The sequence below is a fragment of the Pelecanus crispus genome, chromosome 7 (assembly GCF_030463565.1).
Source record: "Pelecanus crispus isolate bPelCri1 chromosome 7, bPelCri1.pri, whole genome shotgun sequence".
Taxonomy (NCBI): Eukaryota; Metazoa; Chordata; class Aves; order Pelecaniformes; family Pelecanidae; genus Pelecanus; species Pelecanus crispus.
Window position 1 is genome coordinate 3,117,401 of NC_134649.1, and position 19,772 is coordinate 3,137,172.

The 19,772-nt window shown below is 39.9% G+C and overlaps 1 protein-coding gene across 2 annotated transcripts in view; it reads left to right on the forward strand.

Moving 5' to 3' along the window:
- Positions 1–19,772, forward strand: part of MEGF11 (multiple EGF like domains 11) — a 216,662-nt gene that overhangs the window by 19,841 nt on the left and 177,049 nt on the right. For both annotated transcript variants that reach the window (XM_075713468.1, XM_075713469.1), the window contains exon 4: positions 5,558–5,650. In XM_075713468.1, coding sequence (XP_075569583.1) covers positions 5,558–5,650 — 93 coding nt within the window. The remainder of the gene's footprint in view (positions 1–5,557; positions 5,651–19,772) is intronic.

The following is a 19,772-nucleotide window of genomic DNA, read 5'->3' on the forward strand; positions in this document are numbered from 1 at the left end:
AGCAATGCAAAGAACTATTATCCCACTTCATTGAAACAATTATTCAGGAAACCATCTAATCAGCATGATTCCTGACAGAAAGTCAGTGATTTAGAGAAGGGATCTTCCGTTCCACAAATAAGCAATAATCTAAGAATGAGGAAAACCTACCTAGATGCATTAGCTGTAGTCATCTTTCTTCTACTATCAAACCTCCCTTTTCTGAGCACACTCTAAGAGAATCTAGCCAAAAGCTGACTACAGGCTTATCTAATGAAGCTAATATGCTAGACTCAGCACAACCTGGATTCAGACCAGTACATTAAGATGGAAACACCAGAGTGGCCCTGAGTGAATAGATTCCTAATGGATAAGGGGCAAGCATCCTTTTCATCTTTTCTCATCTTCTTTGACCTCTCTGCATTATCTGAAACCACTGGCCATGAGATAACTGCTATTTCACCTAACAAAATCATTCTTTCCCCTAAAAGTGGCATGAGGGACTAGAGAAATGTGCTAAAATGGCCCAAATTGTTCCAGGGACACGTATTGAATAGTGAAGGAAAACATCACTTTTTCCATAAAATTTTGACTTTGTGTACTCCAACAGCTATCAAGCATGGGGCAAACTGATTAGATGACCTGAAGTTAAAATACCAGCAACATACAGAAAAAATGCAGGTCTACTTTTGGTTCACAACAAATAAAATTGGTCAGAGTTTGGGTGAGATCAGTGTATAGTGAAGAAAAACTGGCAGAGACTGCCTACAGTAGGGCAGAGAAAAGAAAAATATTTTGAAGAACTTGCAGTTGTGGGGCAGTAACCTTTCGCCACATGTGCAGTCAGAATAGACTGGTTCATTCTGTGTAGTTCTAGGAGAGTGCCTGAATTTCTTATTGGGTCTGTGCTCTCATACGGTAGCATCTGTATCTTCATTTAGCAATGTTTTCCATTATTATAATGTATCTACAGTTATTCATGCTTTCCGTCACCCCCTGGCTGCACTGCAGTCCCTGGGCAGAAAGCCTGCTGAGCCTAGGAAACTCTAGCTTGTACGGAACACTCCCGCACGTCTCTGGCAGCACACGCTGCTGTGAATGAGTGCAGTTCATGAAGCCTGTTTTCTGCTTTCTACGCTGGGTTCCTTTAGACTTTGTAATTATCCTGGTCTTTGTTTTGAAGACATTTTGCTTGTCTGGAACAATAAAGTCCCACCAGCTGAAGCGGGAGGGAGATGGAACTTGCTGGGTCAGTGGCTGTGAACTCCTCCAGGTTCAAAGGACCACTGCAAATGTTACCACATTCCATCACAAGCACAAGACATGGTTTTTTCACTCTGCCTTTTGTGAAATAAATATACAAGTTATATGTTTGGACAAGCTAACAAAACTTTCCCAAGCTAAATCAATCCATACTTCTTCCCCTAGAACGAAACTCTTCTCTAAATGCGCTTTCACCTCTAGGAGGAGGCTAAGGCAGCAGTTATGGCAGGTGTTAGTTACATTGCTTAATGGAGTACAAGTAGTCAGTGGTTTGATCATGCAGTGATGAGCAGGGTATAACAGTGCATATAAACCAGCGTGGTACAGCAGGGCTAAACCCTGCAAGGTCATAGTTTGGGTCCATACAGAGGAATGCAGCACCAAGGAAGGCAGGCTAGCTCTGGATCCCTGGAGCGTGGCTGCTTTTGGCTGGGACAAACTGTCTGTGGTGCCTCTCACTTGGTGTAACTCTGCAAGGAAAGGATTCTCCAGGCAGAAGAGTCTGCTCCACTTAGCAGTGTACTCCTCCGTAACAATATCCTGGCTATTTCATACCTTTGTAAATAGGAGACACAGGCAACCCATTTAGTATATCAAGCTCGAATTCAGGACCAGAATTAAAAAATAAGTGCTAGTGTTAGAGAAATCTATGCAGTTGTTTCAGGTGTGAAAAGAGTTTAATCTTTAGGTCTATTTCCCTGAGGATTGACCTTATATGTTAAAAAAGACACTGTTTGTAATTACGAAGTAAGTGATAAGCATCAAATGAATTGTTACAGAACCCTTTTGTTGACTTTATTCCATGATAAGGAGCAGTTGCTGTGTGACCTTGAATATGGCCAAATAACTCATGCTAACCGCATCGCTACAAAGATGGCATTTTGGCAGGGCTTTGATGTAGGTCATTTTATTACCAGGCTGAATCAAACTACAAACTGATCTTAAACTCATGCCAAGAATGCTAATAATAAACTGATCAATGAGGTGCTGGATTGTTCAAGAGAATTGGTCAAGGGAAAATGCAGACATAAAAAGTCTGGATTTCCAAAGGTTGAACTGCTTGGGCTATTATACCGGGAGGAATTATATTCCTTGCGTTAGTACAAGTTTTCTTTACTCCAGGGGCCTTTAGCTGAGTGTTGAACAGGACAGTGTCAGAAAGTATGTACTTATCTTTATTTTTCTTGACCTTTATGCAAGTAATTTTTATAGTTCCATTAACTAGTAAGATCATTTGCAATCCACTGTACAAAGTATATTGTGAAGAATGCCTTGGGGACCATTGTATCCTGTTATGTTGAATGTTAATAGAATGAAAAATTAATTTAAACTCTAAAGATTAGAGCAAGGCAAGACTTCCCTTTTATAGGGGAAATACAAAATTTTATTTGCTATGGTAAAACTTTAGAGTTGTACCCTAATATGACCTTTATATGGACCTTTATAGGCCTGATTCGAATCAGACAGTGCAGGAGTCTGATTATTTGCCTCCTTGAATAAAATTTCTTGTATCAAAGCTTCCCCTTTTAAAAAAAGGGGGATTTCTGTGACCCCACATATGGGATTCCTCCTGTGTAGTTTCACAGCTTTAAAGACTATATGCTAGTGAGCTCATAGCTGCTTGTTTAGCGAGTTAATAAACCAGAAATGAGAGAACCCACAGTTCCAACGAGTGGCTTTACCTTACTTGACTCTTTAATTGCTCATTAAACATTGCCATCTTCAGCTATGTGGGACTTCAAAACACCTAAAAACAAAGATGCAGTTGTCTATAGTACTTGTTTATATTTTGCATATCACTGATTGCTTTAGAATGAGGAATAGTATCTTGAGTCTTTCTTGCAAGTCTCACATAGCACTCTTCCCAAGGGACTGGAGCAATATTACTACAGAATTCTGCACTTCTGTCCATAGACAAGTGATTAAGGAAGCATTATTAGCTTAATTAGTCATTATTATTTCACATTTCTGTTAACATAATTAAGGTGTGGTATGTTTGTGTGGCTAAATCAACTAAATTTAGACCAGTGATGATCAGTAGTTTTGTATTTGGAAGAGCAAAGAAATAGTCCACCATCAACCTTCTTGCTCACAAATTATGCCTTGACCTGAGGACCTGGCCTAGTTAAAAGGATAAAAAAGTCGCATGTTTTACATGTAAGAATGATTTATTATTGTAAATGTCCATACAGGGAACAGAAAAGTCTCAGTTTCAATTTCCCTACCTCTTATAAAACTAATGTGTAAACGTTACATCAATGAGAATCGTATTCTTAGATAAAGCTATATGGGGCAGAATTTTCAAAGTATCCCTGTCCCACTAAATTGTATATCTTTTAGTACACTGTACTTCTAATAACAAATTATAAGTTTGTGGCTGTTCCACATGTGGACTTCTTGTCATAGATAATCAACCATTTTTAAATGATTGCATGAAAGCGTGTATTTCTTTAATGGAAAAATCCTGGTTTTCTAATACCCTGTCTTGAATTTCATCTTACAGCTGTAGACTAGGATGCCTCACTGTCTTCAGAAACCCTAACTCAAGTAAAATAAATGCACAAATGATTAGGACAATTAGTGACTAGAGAATTAGCGATCAATATTTCATGCGCCCTGCACTACTGTCTAAACACAAGATATGAAATAAGAATAAATTGCACTTTTGACATATAGCGAACCTAGAAAGGAAATTACTAATCTAGAAGGATCTCGTAGTCGTTATAACGAGGCAACATTCTAATCACTGGTCACGTGTGATTTGATGGATAAAGAGCAGGAAGATTTGTCCCATAGGATTATTCAAAGTTCACTTCTGATTTGAAGTTGGATTTAAATATCTTGTGAATAGTTTAGTGGGTTAGGTCTGCAAGAGAATAGACCGCAAAACGTTTCCGTCAACTTTGATGCCAGCCTGAGTGCAGATTCAAGATGTGATCCAATCTGGTAGTCCAAACAGAATGTCAAATACAGCAGGAATCGTTCAAATGTACAAGATGTTGGTGGAGAATGTTTGGCCCATGAGGTACCTCGGAACTGAAAGGTGTTTCCTATGCAGGCCCGGTGCAACTTTAATAAGGTTTGCTGGCTGATTTAAAATGAATTGGGTAGTTCAGCCTGGTTTTCAGTACAGCAACACAAAGCTACTTCCCAAATCAGCTTTGCTGGCCTTGTTTTAGACAGGAATTAATTAATCTTTGTCTTGGAATAAGTCTTTTGTAGTCCAGCTTCAGCCAGTCCTTGGTTAAGTAAGCACAATACCCACATTTCCCATCTGATATAAAAACACAGGATATACAAACATAGGTTATATATGATATATATCATACATATATATCATGTATAATATTTTAGTATAGTGACCTCATTGCCACTACATCATATTCGTTAATAACTCATGCATGTTAGTCTAGATGGAAATTATATGTCCCAACTTAACCATCCAATTTGAATCCCTGACACAATGAGTTTTTGGCAATGACCTAAGTGGTAAAATGGAAATAAGGTAGTAAGCAGTAAAGTTCAGCCTTTAAAGTAGTTGTTCGGTATTGTCCAAGTTCTTTTGTATCTGATGGGCATACCGGCATACACTGGAAAGTAAGTCAGACACCAAAGCAGCACAGGAGAAGAGAATTCTTAAAACCATGAGCTGTTCCTACTCAGGGAGAAGAAAAGGAGGTTCTCCCATGTATATCTCTAGTCAATGGGCAAGTGGGACCGTAAAACCAACCCGTTCATCATAGTTTGAACCTTGAGGATATCGAACTTTCAATAATCCAACAGTGGACAAATAAGATCTAGAACACTGTAGTTATGGAAAACTTGATGACCTTGAAAAGACAAGGCTGCAGTGACAGCTACTACATCATGTAGTGAAATTACTTCTTCTCCTTGAGCTATTTTTTACAAATATATTTTGTGTCTTAATATACTTTCAAAACCAAGCTCCATTTTATCTGATGAACAGTAGCAACTTGAGTGCAATAGAAGAAGCTGGTCTTCTGTAATATAATAATAATAAGTGTCAGTTTGGTAAAAATTTTATTAAGAAGCAAAACTGCTAACCAAAGTAATTTCTGGTGTTAAAGTTTTTCATTACAAAGAGCTGAAGTGACAAATGAGTTTATCGCTGTCAAGAGACCTGTATTTTATTTTGGTCACTTAGTATTAATTAAATCTTGCAAGTAAGTCTTTTTTGTGTGTTTGCTTTGTTTAATATTTTTAAACAAAATATTGCTCTCTAAGGCATAGTTTACTGTATGTTTACCAACCACTTAATATGTTTACAATGCCGTGTATTGTTTCTTTTTAACAGCACTCTGCACAGAGGAGTGTGTGCATGGAAGATGTGTTTCTCCTGACACTTGTCATTGTGAACCAGGATGGGGAGGTACTGATTGCTCTAGTGGTGAGTAAAGATTACAAAAATGTGATAAAGATATATGCTGCTATTAAAAAAAGGCCTTAAATAAAGAAGTGGCCTTAGAACCTGGATGCTTTAAGTGCAAAAATGAAGATTGTCAGTTGGTTATTTTGCATCACTTACTATGTGATAATACCCTTTCCTATGATAATGACTTTCACCTTTTTTGCTTGTTTTTACAAAGAAGTGTTAAATACAGTGGAGGATGCTCTTAATGCCTTCGGTCCTGTTATTGGGGTACCAATATAGATAAGACAGCTCTATTGTGAAATTTTTCTCTCTTAAATCTTTACTACAACACGTTCTTCATTAAATACTTTGTGGAGTACTTGGAGAACTTTGGAAAGCACGCTCTCTAGACAGAATCCTTGTCCTGTTGAAACCAGCGGGAGTTTGCCATTGACTCTTCATGCAGCCCAGATTCTACCTTCTGACTTGAAATCCACATCCTAAATTATCCATACGGCAGAAGCTGGGGAAATGGTAGAGGTGGGAGTTCTGCACCTTTTACTAGGAAATCAATTCACACTTGAGGCTTTCAATTCTTTCAGCTGGAGAAGCTGTGCATGTCAAACTCTCTTAATCGGTAATGGTAACTTTAAGTCTTTGTGCTTAGTTGATGCTGGAATGAAACGGCTAGCGTCCTTCCCAGTACAAACATCGGCGACGTTATGTAACACAGGCCCAATACATTATTGACGTAATGGAAATAAGCTTGTTAAATGAAGTCTATTTGTGCGTCAGGCAAGTAAAGCAAGCCGCATCGAGAAAGATGCTGTGAGTCATTTACCAAATGCACGTTTCATTTTGCTTTTACTTCCTCCCTTTCTCCCAAATTGATTGGGATCTTAAAAAAGAGGCATCATTACCAGGCAAAAAGATAACAGAAAAGGGATCTATAAAGGGAGGCGTTAGAAGAGAATAGGAGTTAAATGTGACTGGGGACGAACACCTCCAAAGGCTGAAGTCAATGGGGCAGACTCTTCTCTGGTCAAGTTACTGGTGTTTTGTCTGCAGCTTTGCTGGTGTCTCCTCAGTTACAGCAGAAAGGGCAATAGGGGGAGAGCAGGCAGGAAGGACAGAAAGAAAGGCCATGCTTTGGGGTTTGAAGCAACCTTTTGGGATTACCTGACAGGTAGACAAGGGAAAAATTGAGCAGCATAACATACTGAATATCTACCTATAACAATATTTTGAAAAAGAAAGATAGTACCTTCAATTGTAAAATATTGTCTAGGATCTCAGGAACTAATTTTATCCTTTGGTTATTTTCAGTAGTAGATATGTTCAACCTAACAGTCAGTGAGTATTTGCAGACTTAGAGAAGTTTAAAAAAAAGAGAAACAAAAATACTATGATAACACGGACATACACAAATAGATGTGTACATTTATACACACACACATACAGAGAGTAACAAGCACTCCATTCTTCGTAATAATGAAGAGGAAAGAATAAGATGTCAAAGTACAGAATGGTCTTGTGGACTAAAACTACCCAGTGACTCTTATTAAATTGCACTAATCTTGCAAGTGAAGATAAAAAGAAAAAGAAGGTTTTTCCTATATTGAATATTTAGCTTTTTAAAGTAATTAGGAATATTAAAGCACTGACAATGATTGAGATAGAAACATTATTCATAACTTTTATTTCCGCACTGGGCAGCAATCCAGTATATTTCATTTATGAGGTTTCAGCGGTAGAAAGAGAAGCGTTAGCCAATTCCTAAATTAAATATGCCCTGTTAACTTTTATAAATGATAGCCCAGGATTAGCTTCAAAATTTAAGCTTTCATTTTATTAATATAATTAGTGTGTTCACTGGACTATAGTGCCCACTGTCTTTCACTCCATTTTTTATACGCTGCGCAACATGCATTCTTGTCCTAAGGTCTGATCTGAACAAGCACTGTCCAATGTAATGCTTGTAAGTGTGAACAGCCTTACGGAAGTTAGCTTTTACTGCAGCTGAGAGAGCTGCTCACCTTTATGCTTGACACCAGAAATTTGGGTGACTGGCCTCTTTATTGTTAGGAGACTTTGTTTAAATGAAAAGGTATGGAACAGCTATCAGCTGAATACAGTACCATTGTTACTCTGAGTGTTTCCAAGAGAGAAGAGAGAAGCTGGGAGCCTTTGCCTAACTGAGGTTAACTGGGTTTTGCGGATACATTGGTGATCCACGTATTGAGTCATGTCTGACTGTTATCCAGTAATAATGTGGAAAACATTTTTCACTTCTACTGGAATAATGTATTACCTGTGCCTACTTTCTTCCTATTGCTTCATTAATAATGGGTAGCTACTATGAAGGTTACATGTTTGCAATGACAAATATCGTTTGTTGGACATTTCTGAATGGCTGGCCCTGTAGGGCTGTGCTCTGGATAAGCTGAAGCTGCCGGCTGTATGCGTGCCACCCCGCTCCCCGGGGGGCCACTGAGCTTTCCTCCATGGACCTGGGTATCAGTGATTTGATTGAGTCACAGGCATACTGCTTTTAATGTTGGCTCTTTGAAACTACTTTACTGGAAAGGGATTACTAGCCAAAACACTCCCTTTAAATTTAGAAAATCTCCCAGGAGCTGTAAGTGTTTCCTGAATGATCTCTTCTGAAAACAGTGTTGAGAAGCGGAGCCTACCTGACGCTGGGGGTACTCTGTTGTCGTTTCCTTGGAGAAGATCTAGGGACACTCACTCTTTTTGAGACAGTATTTCAACACCCTGCAGACCAGACTGTTACAACTTTCTAAAAGTTATATATAACTTTCATTTAATTTGATAGGTGAAATGAAACCATAAGCAGAGCTCCAGCACAAGGTCCAAATGTCACTTCAAAATCAGAAGTCACATCCAAATGTTTTTCTTTTCTGATGCGCCGCGAAGACTGCCTATGCCAGGAGAGGGTATGGATTCTGACACTGAGCACGATTTCCTATGGAGAGGCAAGGTTTTGGTGTTAAACATAGTTTCCCAGTGTTACCATTCTTGCTTGGCTGGAATATACTCAGTTAAACGTTTTGAATAGTTACAGCTACAGCCTGTAGTCATCCAAACAATTTAATCATCTTTCTCAGACCTTGTTTCATCCTTTCCTAAAACTCAGCCTGTAAGAAAACAGTCACAAAAGTTGCTATTTGGTGCGGCTTCCCAGTGACTAATCATGGTAGATGTTAGAGTTCATCTGTTGTCAAGGTTAAAATAACTTCAGATGAATTGCTAAACAATTATAAAAAAACCCTGTGCCATATTCAGCTCTGCATGCCTCTATACCTGTGTTTTACTGCATGCTGTTGTACATCTGTCGATGCCCGCAGGCCTAGCCTTGATTTCATGCTATAAAGCTGCAATATATTAAGGCTTGATTACCATAACAATAAAAAGAGAAGTAATGAGGTATTAACTAAAGAAGCTCTTGAATAAAATGTTTTCAAGGTTTTAATGATGCTAAAAATTAAAAGGAAAAGTCTTTAAAAAAACCCCATACCTTTTCCCTTCCCTTTTAACTTGTTTTACTAAAATCATGCCCATTTTGTCCGTGCAATCTGCACTGTTGGTTTTTTAAATACAAAGGAAAATTGCAAATGCTCTGTGTGAACTTACCTGCTCACCTGTCCAATTATTTCAAAGCAATTAACTTCAAACAGTATGATATACCGGCTTGAAGTTCTGGTAGGAATATAATTGATTGTTGGTGGTTCCCTGGCCTCTTCTGGGTCTTGATAATAGCCATCTGTATTTGCGAGCCGTTAGGCCCCTATCCAGCAAAGCACTTAAGCATATCCTTAACTTGACACACGAGTAGGACTTTTCATCTGCTTTAAGTCATGCAGGTGTTTAAAGATGTTGCTGAGTCAGTTTTGAAGGAACAGCTAAAAAGACCTCAGTGAAATCTAAGCAAGCCTCTCATTGAATTCATCAGGCCTATAAGGAATAAGGTGGTCTTGCTTTCAAAATGCTAAAACTCATCAGGCAGTATTATTGAAGACCATTTTTACTCTCATGAGCGTCTTTCATTGTGGGGAAGTTAACAGAAATCTTTGTGCTTAGAAAGGGATTCACAAAACAGTGGACAGCAGGTAGGAAAGTTCAGAGCACAAGCCCTGAATTAAAAGCAAGAACCTTCCAAAACTCTGTGTGCCAGTTTGAGAAATTTCGAAGTAAACAAACACAGAGGTTGTAAGGAAAAAATAAAGTGGTTTTGAAAATGTTTGCTTTGCTATTAGTTTCAGGAGAAAATTTAATACTTGCCCAAAGTGTAATTAAAGAGATGTTGGCATAATAATGCCAAATCATCTTTCTTCATGCTATGTCACCCGCGGGAGAGAGATTATAATATTGCTGTCTGGCATAGGCTGATCAGTAATGTACACATATGGATAACATAGTTTTCTTTGGAAAGGATGTTTTGTACAAACTGTCATTAAAAGCAAGAACCTATTTCATCTTTATCTCTCTGTCAAAAATAGCCAAGGTCATAACAACAGGCAAGTATAACATCACAGCAAGATCACATCTAAGGGTATAGCCCTAGAGCAGCTGGAGTGCTTCAGTTCTGAGACTTGTGATGAAAGAGAACTGCAGATACTTTGCTAAATAGGAAGGGGGGGTTGCTTGACAAACTACGGAAAGCAACAGCAGAAATCTGAGGAGAAAAATAAGAGTATTTTAAAGTGAGTCTGTGGTGTTTTTCAGGCTTGATTTTGGCTTCCATGTTCTCAAAATGCTTTGAACTATTTCCGAAGAAGAAATAAAGTTCAAAGGAAAGATTCCTGGTTTGTGAATACAGGCTCAACCAAAATTCAGCCTAATGTTAGGGACTGATCTGCTCGAATCATTAGTTAGTTTTTTGTCCTCAGGTTTTTAGGATAGGATTGACTGGGAAACCACCAAGGTGAACCAAAGAGGTGCAAAGGTGCAAGACCTCAGCCGTTCTAAACTGTTAGTGGGCCACTGCTTACATTCAGGGCCTGTCGCTGAAGGACATCTGTCCATGTTTCATGTAAGGAAGTTTGTCTGTGCTGTGGGTTTGTATCACAGTGACTGTTGTATCTAAGTGCCAAAGGATGTGACAGAACCGGGTACGATGTTCCTGTTTCCACCAAAGCCCATGTATTTCATTTGTCACCCCAGTTGTTGAGTTTAAAGATCTGTTTAAAGTTGTGAAACTTCATTTGGGATCCAGGCTTAATTATTGCTTTAGCTGAAACAGAATTTCATATCCATAGCATGTGGACTTTAAAGTTTTAATACACTTTTCATTTAAGCCAAGCTCACATTGCAGCTTAATTTTGATGTGATTTGCAGACTCAGTGACAGCTACATCGTGCAAAGAGATGCAAATTTATAAAAACAAGCTCCAACGAGGAGCTCATACAAGGATCTTTCCATAGCAATTACAGAGCGGAATCGATTTCTGTCTCTTTCAGTTCTAACAATTTGCTCTTCCTTAAACTTAAAAAACATCCAACTCCCTTCCACCACTGCTGAACTGGAGTAATCAGGTAAACAGCTTGTGTTTAATTTTTGCCTCTGCTGGATGTTGGGCCCACGCACTTGGGCCTGCCTACCCAGGTTGCATGTGTTAAGCAGTCTCTGTAGCAGCATATCTTCATGGGCCCAGCCTACGCAGGACAGCCTGTAACCAGGGAATAAAAATGTAAACACAAGCTGCTGTTCAGTGCAGTTAGTAGCACAGCAGCATGTCCTGTATATATTTTTACATAGATAATTTGGCTGCATTAAACTGGGCTAATCCATCATTTTTCATTCGGTGGGAATATATTGTCTCTTGCTGAAGCTGCTAGTATCTACTCAATTGTTTGTGGCAGTTTTTCCTCACTCTGTTAGAGATATGATAGTATCCTCTCAGCTTCTGTGAGTTAACCACTTTGGAGGTGCTGCAAGCTTATGGAAAGGTATGAGAGTCATATTAGCCTTGGCTTTTCCCACAGTAACTGGGCTGAGCAAAGGGAAAACAGTTGATTCTGAAAAAGGAAAAGTAGATCCAAGGTTTACTTTGGGAAGAAATTGCTTTCTACACTTCTTCTATGTGAATCATTGATGATGAATAGATCAGTTGTCAGTTGTTCCAAGTCTTGTACTAAAGTGAGTGAAAAATAGAAATTCAGCACCCTGTGATCTTTTACTTTTCACCTTCATCTTCATCTCCCCTGTCAGAGTGTGGGAAAGGACTGACTTCCTTAAATCAGCTGGTCGCGTCTAAAGCCAAGGTAGTGAGGGATCATTTCCCCCCAGCCATCCCAGCCCTCCTTTGAGACTGCCTCTTTTGAACGATTTTGAAGAGTCAATTGAGCTGACCTGACTCGTGTCTGCTTCAGTCCCTGGAGTTCTGTCTTCCAGTGTGTGCCATTGCTCTTAAGGTTTGATCTAGCAATGTACTTCATGCATATGAATAGTCCTTTTAAAGTCAGTGATGAACAACCTATGTTACTGAAGTTAGATAAATGCTTAAGTCATTATCTGAATGGGAACTTAAGAGATGAGGGGGGGGAAATCAGGTTGATGAGGATCTGATTTAGGGACCAAGAATTATTGAGTATCATCCAGGCTGAGCAATGGCAGGTACTTCTTTCAATGAACTAAAACCACTGTCAGCTTCACCAGTATCAAGAAAGAGAAGCTCAAGCCTAATGCCAGGTCTCCTGCAGGGCAGAGCACGATACACAGGTCAGCGATCTGAACATGCTCCTTAGTTCTAGACAGAGATGATGTTTTGACCTACCACATAGGTACCAGAGGACAGAGATGTGTTATGAAAATGATTTGGATATGTAGTGTAACGGGCTTCCAGTTGTCTAATAAAGATTTTTAAAAAATTTAAGATGTTATCAGAATAAGTCTGCACAATTATATGTAATTAGTACAATATTAGCACAATCATCTCCTCTGTTAAAGCATCCAGTTCTTTCCATGCTTGGCTGCTTTGGTTTAAGAGGTAAGCCCATAATGAGTTACATGCTAGGGTGAATATTCATATAACACTCAGATCATCTGTTAAAACCATGCTTCCTATTTGTACCCAGAACAGTAGCTGATGAGGCTGCGGCATGCTAAGAGTTTGTCTGCTAAATTGGCCTGAGGTAGCAACATCATTTTGGAGTCTTTCTCTTGATGCAGTCTTTCTGTGTACACAGACTTTCTTTCTATATTACTGTAAAGAAGGTGACTGTGTGGATCCAGACTGGGGCTGCTGGGATTTATGTGGTCAGCTGCAGTAGTCAACAGACATGCCTGTATTGATCTGGTGCTCAAGTGCTTAGCTGGGAATAAAAGACATACAGAAAGGGGTCTTTCCTAATCTAGAGAAGTGATACGTTGAAAATTCTATAAGTTATATAATCAACTGACAATTCTGTAATTATAATTTTGATATAATTATATCTGTACATTGATTTAAGGCACATAGCTTGCAAACGGGAGGTGAGAGGCCAGGTTTAAGACCTAATGGCTGTCTGGGCATATCATCTCACATTTACCCACTCTCCAGCCCCTGGTGAGCTGTATATGAGCAGTATGGAAATTCTGTGTTGCATGTAACTGAATTATTAGGCAATTGTATATGTGGGGCATCTGGAAAATCAGTCTACTGGCTCTCTGAAGCCAACACTGAATTCATGCTCAAAACCAAAGATGAGGGAAGCTGTGGGCAAACCTTGTTGTGTGAAACCTTAGTTATTGCCTGTCATTAGGGCAGTATGTCAGGGCCTGACGCTTCAAAAGGGAGTAGGAAAAGACATTTACATTTCAGAGAAGAGAGATGGGTGTGAACCTTCGGGAGCAAGCAGGGTTACACATGGAAGTTCTGTACCAAAGCAAGACAATTGTGTTAATGAGGTCTTTGTAACTGAGAGCACAGAGTAGCCTGCCCTCCCAAAGCAGAGCCCCGCTGAACTTTGAGCAGACCTGCCACACGTGGAAGTGAACTTTATAATGTAGCCCTTCTCTTTTCTGGGGAATGGCTTGATGGTTGACTAAAACTTTATAGGTTAAGGATCATTTTCAGTAAATGAAACCATAGTTACTAGCACTGAATGGGCTAAATGCATTCCTGTGCAAGCTTTGTGTGGTTATGCAAGGGGGAATTTGGCTCACATACATCTTTCCTTGGCTGCTGAACTGGTGAGAGCAGAGGAGACTTCATGGAAAGGCAGCGTATGTGTCACGAGTTGTTAGTTCTAGTAATTTGACTGAGGTTTTTCTCACTTTAGACAGGGTAATAGCTATAAAAGAAAGAACCTACTAAAATATCCCTTTTAATGAACTGAATTGCTAATGCTAAATTTCATTGCTGGAGCATCTTACAATAATGTGGCTTTAAATGTGCACTACACAAACGAACAGACTTTAGATCAATTTAAAAGTACCATTGGTATAATTTTATGGCCTGGTCACTAAAGACCTGTCACTTGGAGAAAAGAACAGAATTCCCTCTCCCGAAGTGTAGGCAAAAATTGCAATGTGGACACCCACTCAAAAGTATTCCAGGTGTTTTTGCTTGCTAACAAACAGGAAAAAAGGTATAGTGGTCCTTGGGAAAGCTTCTAAGCCACTTGTCCCTGTGCTAGGTATGGTGAGGTTTTTCAAGGAATGCTTGGAGAGGGCAGAGCTCCGCTCACTGTCCAGCACTGAGGTATCAGAAAATCCCCTGGCAGCTGTTTCAGGCACCTGGACCTGGAGAAGCCTCAGGCCTGCTCTAACTTTTGCTGGGTTATGAGTAACTGTCTCCAAAGACGTGTGCTGTGACTGGGAAGGCCCTACTGCCCCATTCAGTGCTCTCAGGATTTTTCAAGAGGTGCTGTTCTTCCTAGGTACAATACTAGTTTATGGGCAGTGATTAAAGGTTGAAGTCAAGAAGGGAAATGAAAGGTTTCATTCAGAAATAAGACTTGAAATTTACCTCAGGCCCCCAGCAGGTAAAATTTGCTAGAAAATAGCAGTCATTCATCACCTAGCGTTAGATACAAGGCTTCTTGTGTACTGATACCCAATAGTATCTGCTGAGGCAGAGTCAGTAAATTCATTCGAACAGCATCAGTGAGTGTGCCCTAGACATGGGAGGAAAGGTTGCAGGGAGAAAGCATGTAGATACGCAGCTTTCCCTGTTAGTGATTATTTCTTTGTTTAGCTGTAAATTCCAGCATTTACATACAAAGATACTAAAATACTTTATTTCAAAAAATAGCAGCCGGGTGTATTTTAACTATACTTTGGCTGCTGTACTGAACAGCTTTCAGAAAATGAAGCCCATATCGTTCGTGTCCCCTCCCTTCCTACGCCTGCTCACTGACCTGGTGTTTAACGTAGGCAGTGGCTTCGCTGAAGGAAAGTGTTACATGCTAAAATTTTTCCTCAGACTTCACCCTGATTTTGTGTGATCTTAGATAAGCTGCCACAAGGTGGGGAGTCCTTATTTCTTTTTGATTTCCGTGGGAGTTGAGTATATTCATCATGTGGATTAAGTGGGCCTGTATCACAGCTGAAAAAGGACGGCAGACTGCAGTGGTGTTGGGGAGAGCTCAGCCGTCGATTAATATCTTTGCCAAACATGAGGGAGGCTATAATGTGCAGCTGGCCTTGGTGTCTTGGGTGGGTTGCATTTAAAATATAGCCTGGAGGCAGCTTTACTAACTTTAGAGACGTGATGATCAGATCTGCAGAAGACTACGCAGAAGTGATGCAACATGACAGTTTAAAATGAGAGAATGATAATGCCGATTTATTCCATTGCCTGATGGGTATATGACAGTATATTGACTCATTCTGTTGTTTATTGTTTTAAAAGTTATTTCCATGTCAATAAAATATTTGTGTATGAATAGGAGACCTCTTTTAGAGTGAAGGCTAGAGATAAATGTGCCATTGTACAGGTAAAACTCAGGTAAAAAAATTTCTTTGGAGTTTCTTTTTACCATAGCCTTACAATCACTTGCATTTCAGTAGCTTCTTAGTGCCAAGAGTAGGCCATGATGACCTTAAATCACTGTGTGTAAAATGGGAAAGTTTCAGGAAGTTTTATTCTTTCTTTTACCCAGAGTTTGTGCTATTGAAGTGAAATATTTTCAGAAGAAGTTTCTCTGCGAAATCCTATTCTGCTAAATTACGCTCATGAAAATCCCTTCTAGACCTCTCAAATGATACCCTGATACTTATTTGTACTCCTTATAAAACAATGAAAAAGAGTTTGCCACAGGAGCAGATATCTCATGTCCCCAATGAAATGAATGTTTGTTGAAACAGCTTGTCTGCCTCGGTGATGTGGAGAGAAATAATGAAATAGCAGAGGACTTAACAAGTACATATCTGACTGTAAATCCAGGGTCTGGCAGAACAGAGTCTGCACACCACTGCTCGCAGGTGAGCATTTTGCTCTCCCTGCTAATCTAGCTTTGGCAGGGAACATAGAGGGCCCAGAGTTATCTGTAAGGAAAAGCATACAAAATGAGGAAATGTGTTGTGACCAAAGGAAATAAATGAGCAGATGGTGTGCCAGCATCATACCTGACACTCCAGAGGAGATTGTTGTAGCATAACCACTGGTTACAAACATATAGTTATGAACAGAGGCAAAATCCAAGAAGAGCGGGGGAAGGTGCTATGCACAGGAGCATGGAGTGAAAAGCAGTGCAAAATAAAGATTGAGACATGACAGAGAAGGAGTCGGGGGGGGGAAATGGAAAAACAAGCAAGGTGAGACAACAGCCAGAAGCAGCTGGGGATAGGAAAGGAGCTCAGTGAGCAGATAACTGGACTTGAGACAATAAATAGCTGAATTCAGATGTTTTGCAAAATGAATGCATGTGAGGCACCAAGAATTTCAGACTTGTGAGCAGACAGTTACTGGCTGGTTCTACCAAGAAGAAATTACAGATTTTGTCAAAATAAGTGAAGTGGAAGGAGGGGGATAGAATGGTGGTGGGAGATGCCACAGCCAGGGCAATGAGGTGAAAATGACAGTGAATTTTAGAGAACAAAAGGAACAGCAGTGATAAAGGGAAGGCAAACTTCAACATGCCAGGAATTGCCTCAAATGGGAAAAGCCGAGATATTGAAAGTAAGTCTTTTTATCATGCAAACAATTTAAGAAAGTGAGAAAGAATCTAATGCTTGCAAATCAGTGGTGATAACCTGACAGAAGAAGGATTCAGAGGTGAAGTGCTCTAGTTAAAGTGGCATTTGTCTTTTTTTGGTGCCAGCAAAAGAAACCCGTTTAAGTGTTTATGAAGGGATGTAAACATCTATTCTATAGTAGTCATCGGCACTATAGCTTCAATAAATAATGTTTAATGTTTAAACACGATGTATTGAAGTGGAATGCTGGAAATTATAGTGCATTCAACTGCCCAAACTGCCTTTTCTTGGCCTGGAAGGGTAGCGCAAGCAAAGAAAGTGCAGTTTTCAATAGTCAGTTTTTATTTTGTTCCTGACAAAAATGTGAGGTGAAATGGCAGAAATTTTGTGCATTAATGACAATTTCTACAGTCAAAAGTTCACTTGTATTGCCATACTCATGAACATATTTTACACCTTCAGTCTCAACCCTTCCTTATACCATTTGATTGTCTTGAGTGTGTGGTCAATAAGAAGCACATCCTCCAGTCATTTCTTCACAGCTCAAAAAGACTTGATTCAGTGCAGAGAAACTGCAGGATTTTCTTTATTAAACATACCTGTGTGAACCCAGCAGAATATCTGAAAGTTTAGGAGTGAAAATGAGAGTTCAAAAGACCTGAATCTTGTTCAAGAAAGCATGGTGAAGGCCATTTGTCAGGGAAGCTGGGAAGAGACCCAAGTGTCACAGATATGAGTGTCACTATCTTTGTAATTGCAAGAACTCATGAAATATGATCAGTGACCTAAAAGATGAGTAGAATCAGATAATAACAATGCACGTTGAGTTTGTGGGTTGTGGAGTTAAATAAAGAGACCTACTGTTACACATAGACTTATGCTTAAAGAATGTCCTGGGCTTGGCTGGGAGAGAGTTTTCTTCCTAGTAGCTGGTGTAGTGCTGTGGTTTGGATTTAGCATGAGAATAATGTGATAACACACTGATGTTTCAGTTGTTGCTAAGCAGTGTTTATACTAAATCAAGGACTTTTCAGCTTCCCATGCTCTGCCAGGGGCACAAGAAGCTGGGAGGGGGCACAGCCAGGCCAGCTGACCCAAAGTGGCCACAGGGCTATTCCATACCATACGGCATCATGGTCAGTATAGAAACTGGGGGGGGGTGGCCGGGGGGCAGTGACCACTGCTCAGGGACAGGCTGGGCTTTAGTCAGAGGGTGGTGAGCAGTTGCATCACTTGTTTTTCCTGTGTTTTATTCCTCTCTCTCTCTTTTGTTGTTTTCCTTTTCATTACAATTATTATTATTATGTTTTATCATTATTTTATTTCAATTATTAAATTGTTGTTATCTCAACCCATAAGTGTTCCCACTTCTACTCTTCCAGTTCTCTCCCCCTTCCCACTGGGGGGGAGCGAGCGAGCGGCTGTGTGGTGCTTAGTTGCTGGCTGAGGTTAAACCACAGCAAAGAACTATAGGGACTTCACTGAAGAAAGACGAAAAAGGGAAAGCATGTGAGAAAGGTTCCCATCCACCACTGCTTTGTAATAGTAAGTTTCAGCCACTTCCATAGCTTTGGTGTGTGTTGTGCAAGAAGGATTTAGGCCCCATTAGAAACAACAGTAAATGCCAGATAGAAATGATGTGTGTATTAATTACTGAGAGTATTTTATGTCAGGAAGATCTTTGTAGGCATCAACCAGAAAGAAGAGAGATAAAACACTCATTCTTTGATCTTGGAGGGTAGTCATTCAACAAAAAAGTCTCTGCAGTTCATCATTTTGAATAGCTTTCCTGCCTATCATACAGTGCCTATTCATGCAAAGGCCAGAGGCTGCTAGGCTATGTAAGCTCTGTCCAGAATGCTTAAACATATGTGCTTCAAATACAGGGCAGATTGGGTGAAATTAGCCTGCAAAATTCAGATTTTAACAGAAATAGCTAAAACATGAAACAATGGATATTTGTGGTAGTAACCAAGGTAAGTGTTTCCCTTCCTACTGTCTGGTTAAATCTCACCTTTATGACCCTTTGCACAGAGTTGCAATGTTCTAATTAAGTAGCAGTATTAGTAAATCATGAAAATTGATTGCAGGTGAGTTTTTAGCCAAGGACCAAAGTCTGATACCCTGTCTCACTTAGTTTGCAGTGATAATATCCTAAATAAATATCAAAGCCTAGAAACACAAACTGCAGAAGAGGCAGGTTTGCAGAAAGGTATGAGCATTCGCATGGAAGGTCCATTTTTCATAGGGATTGCAAAGTTTGCTGCTGGGGTGGACGGTAGGGAGACATGACTGTAAGCTTGATGAATTCTTGGGAATCCAGAATAACCTTTGCTTCATCGCCTGCTTTAGCCTGGCTATTAGTGCTTCCCAATTACATAGGTATCTAGTTCAATCGGGACAGCAGTAAGAAAATACATGCATTTCTGCAAATCTTATTTCCATCTTCTAGGGTAAATTCCAGCCACTGGAATTCTGCAGATTCCAGTTTGGGGATACTGGTAGAGGGTCATAACTCTTCCTTCCAGATTTGGTGGGGTTATGATACATCTTGGAATATGAGTCTCGTTACAGAGCCCGATGAGTTTGTTTTCGACCTCAGGTGAGGAATTGCTTTTGTCAGAACTTATTCAGAAGTGTATTGGGAAGAGGGTCTTATGTTTTAGGCTATTCATAGAATCTGATGGCAGCAGCCCAGGTCTGGGTTTCTTAGGGACCGCCATGCTATGAGATCAGTAAGACAGTCTCACCGACTTTCATCCTCAGCAGCGGGGTTCCAGGCCTCTTCAGAGTGCTTGGATTCACAGCTTACAGAGATCATTGAAATACAAGAAGTTCCATTTAAGTGTTAAAAAACTCTCTTTTACTGTAAGGGTGATTAAATACTGCAATAGGTTGCTCAGAGAGATTGTGGAGTCTGTCCCTGGAGATATTCAAAATTCAGCTGGACGCGGTCTTTGGCAACCTGTTCTAGCTTTGGGCAGGGGTTTGGACTAGATGATCTCCAGAGGCCCTT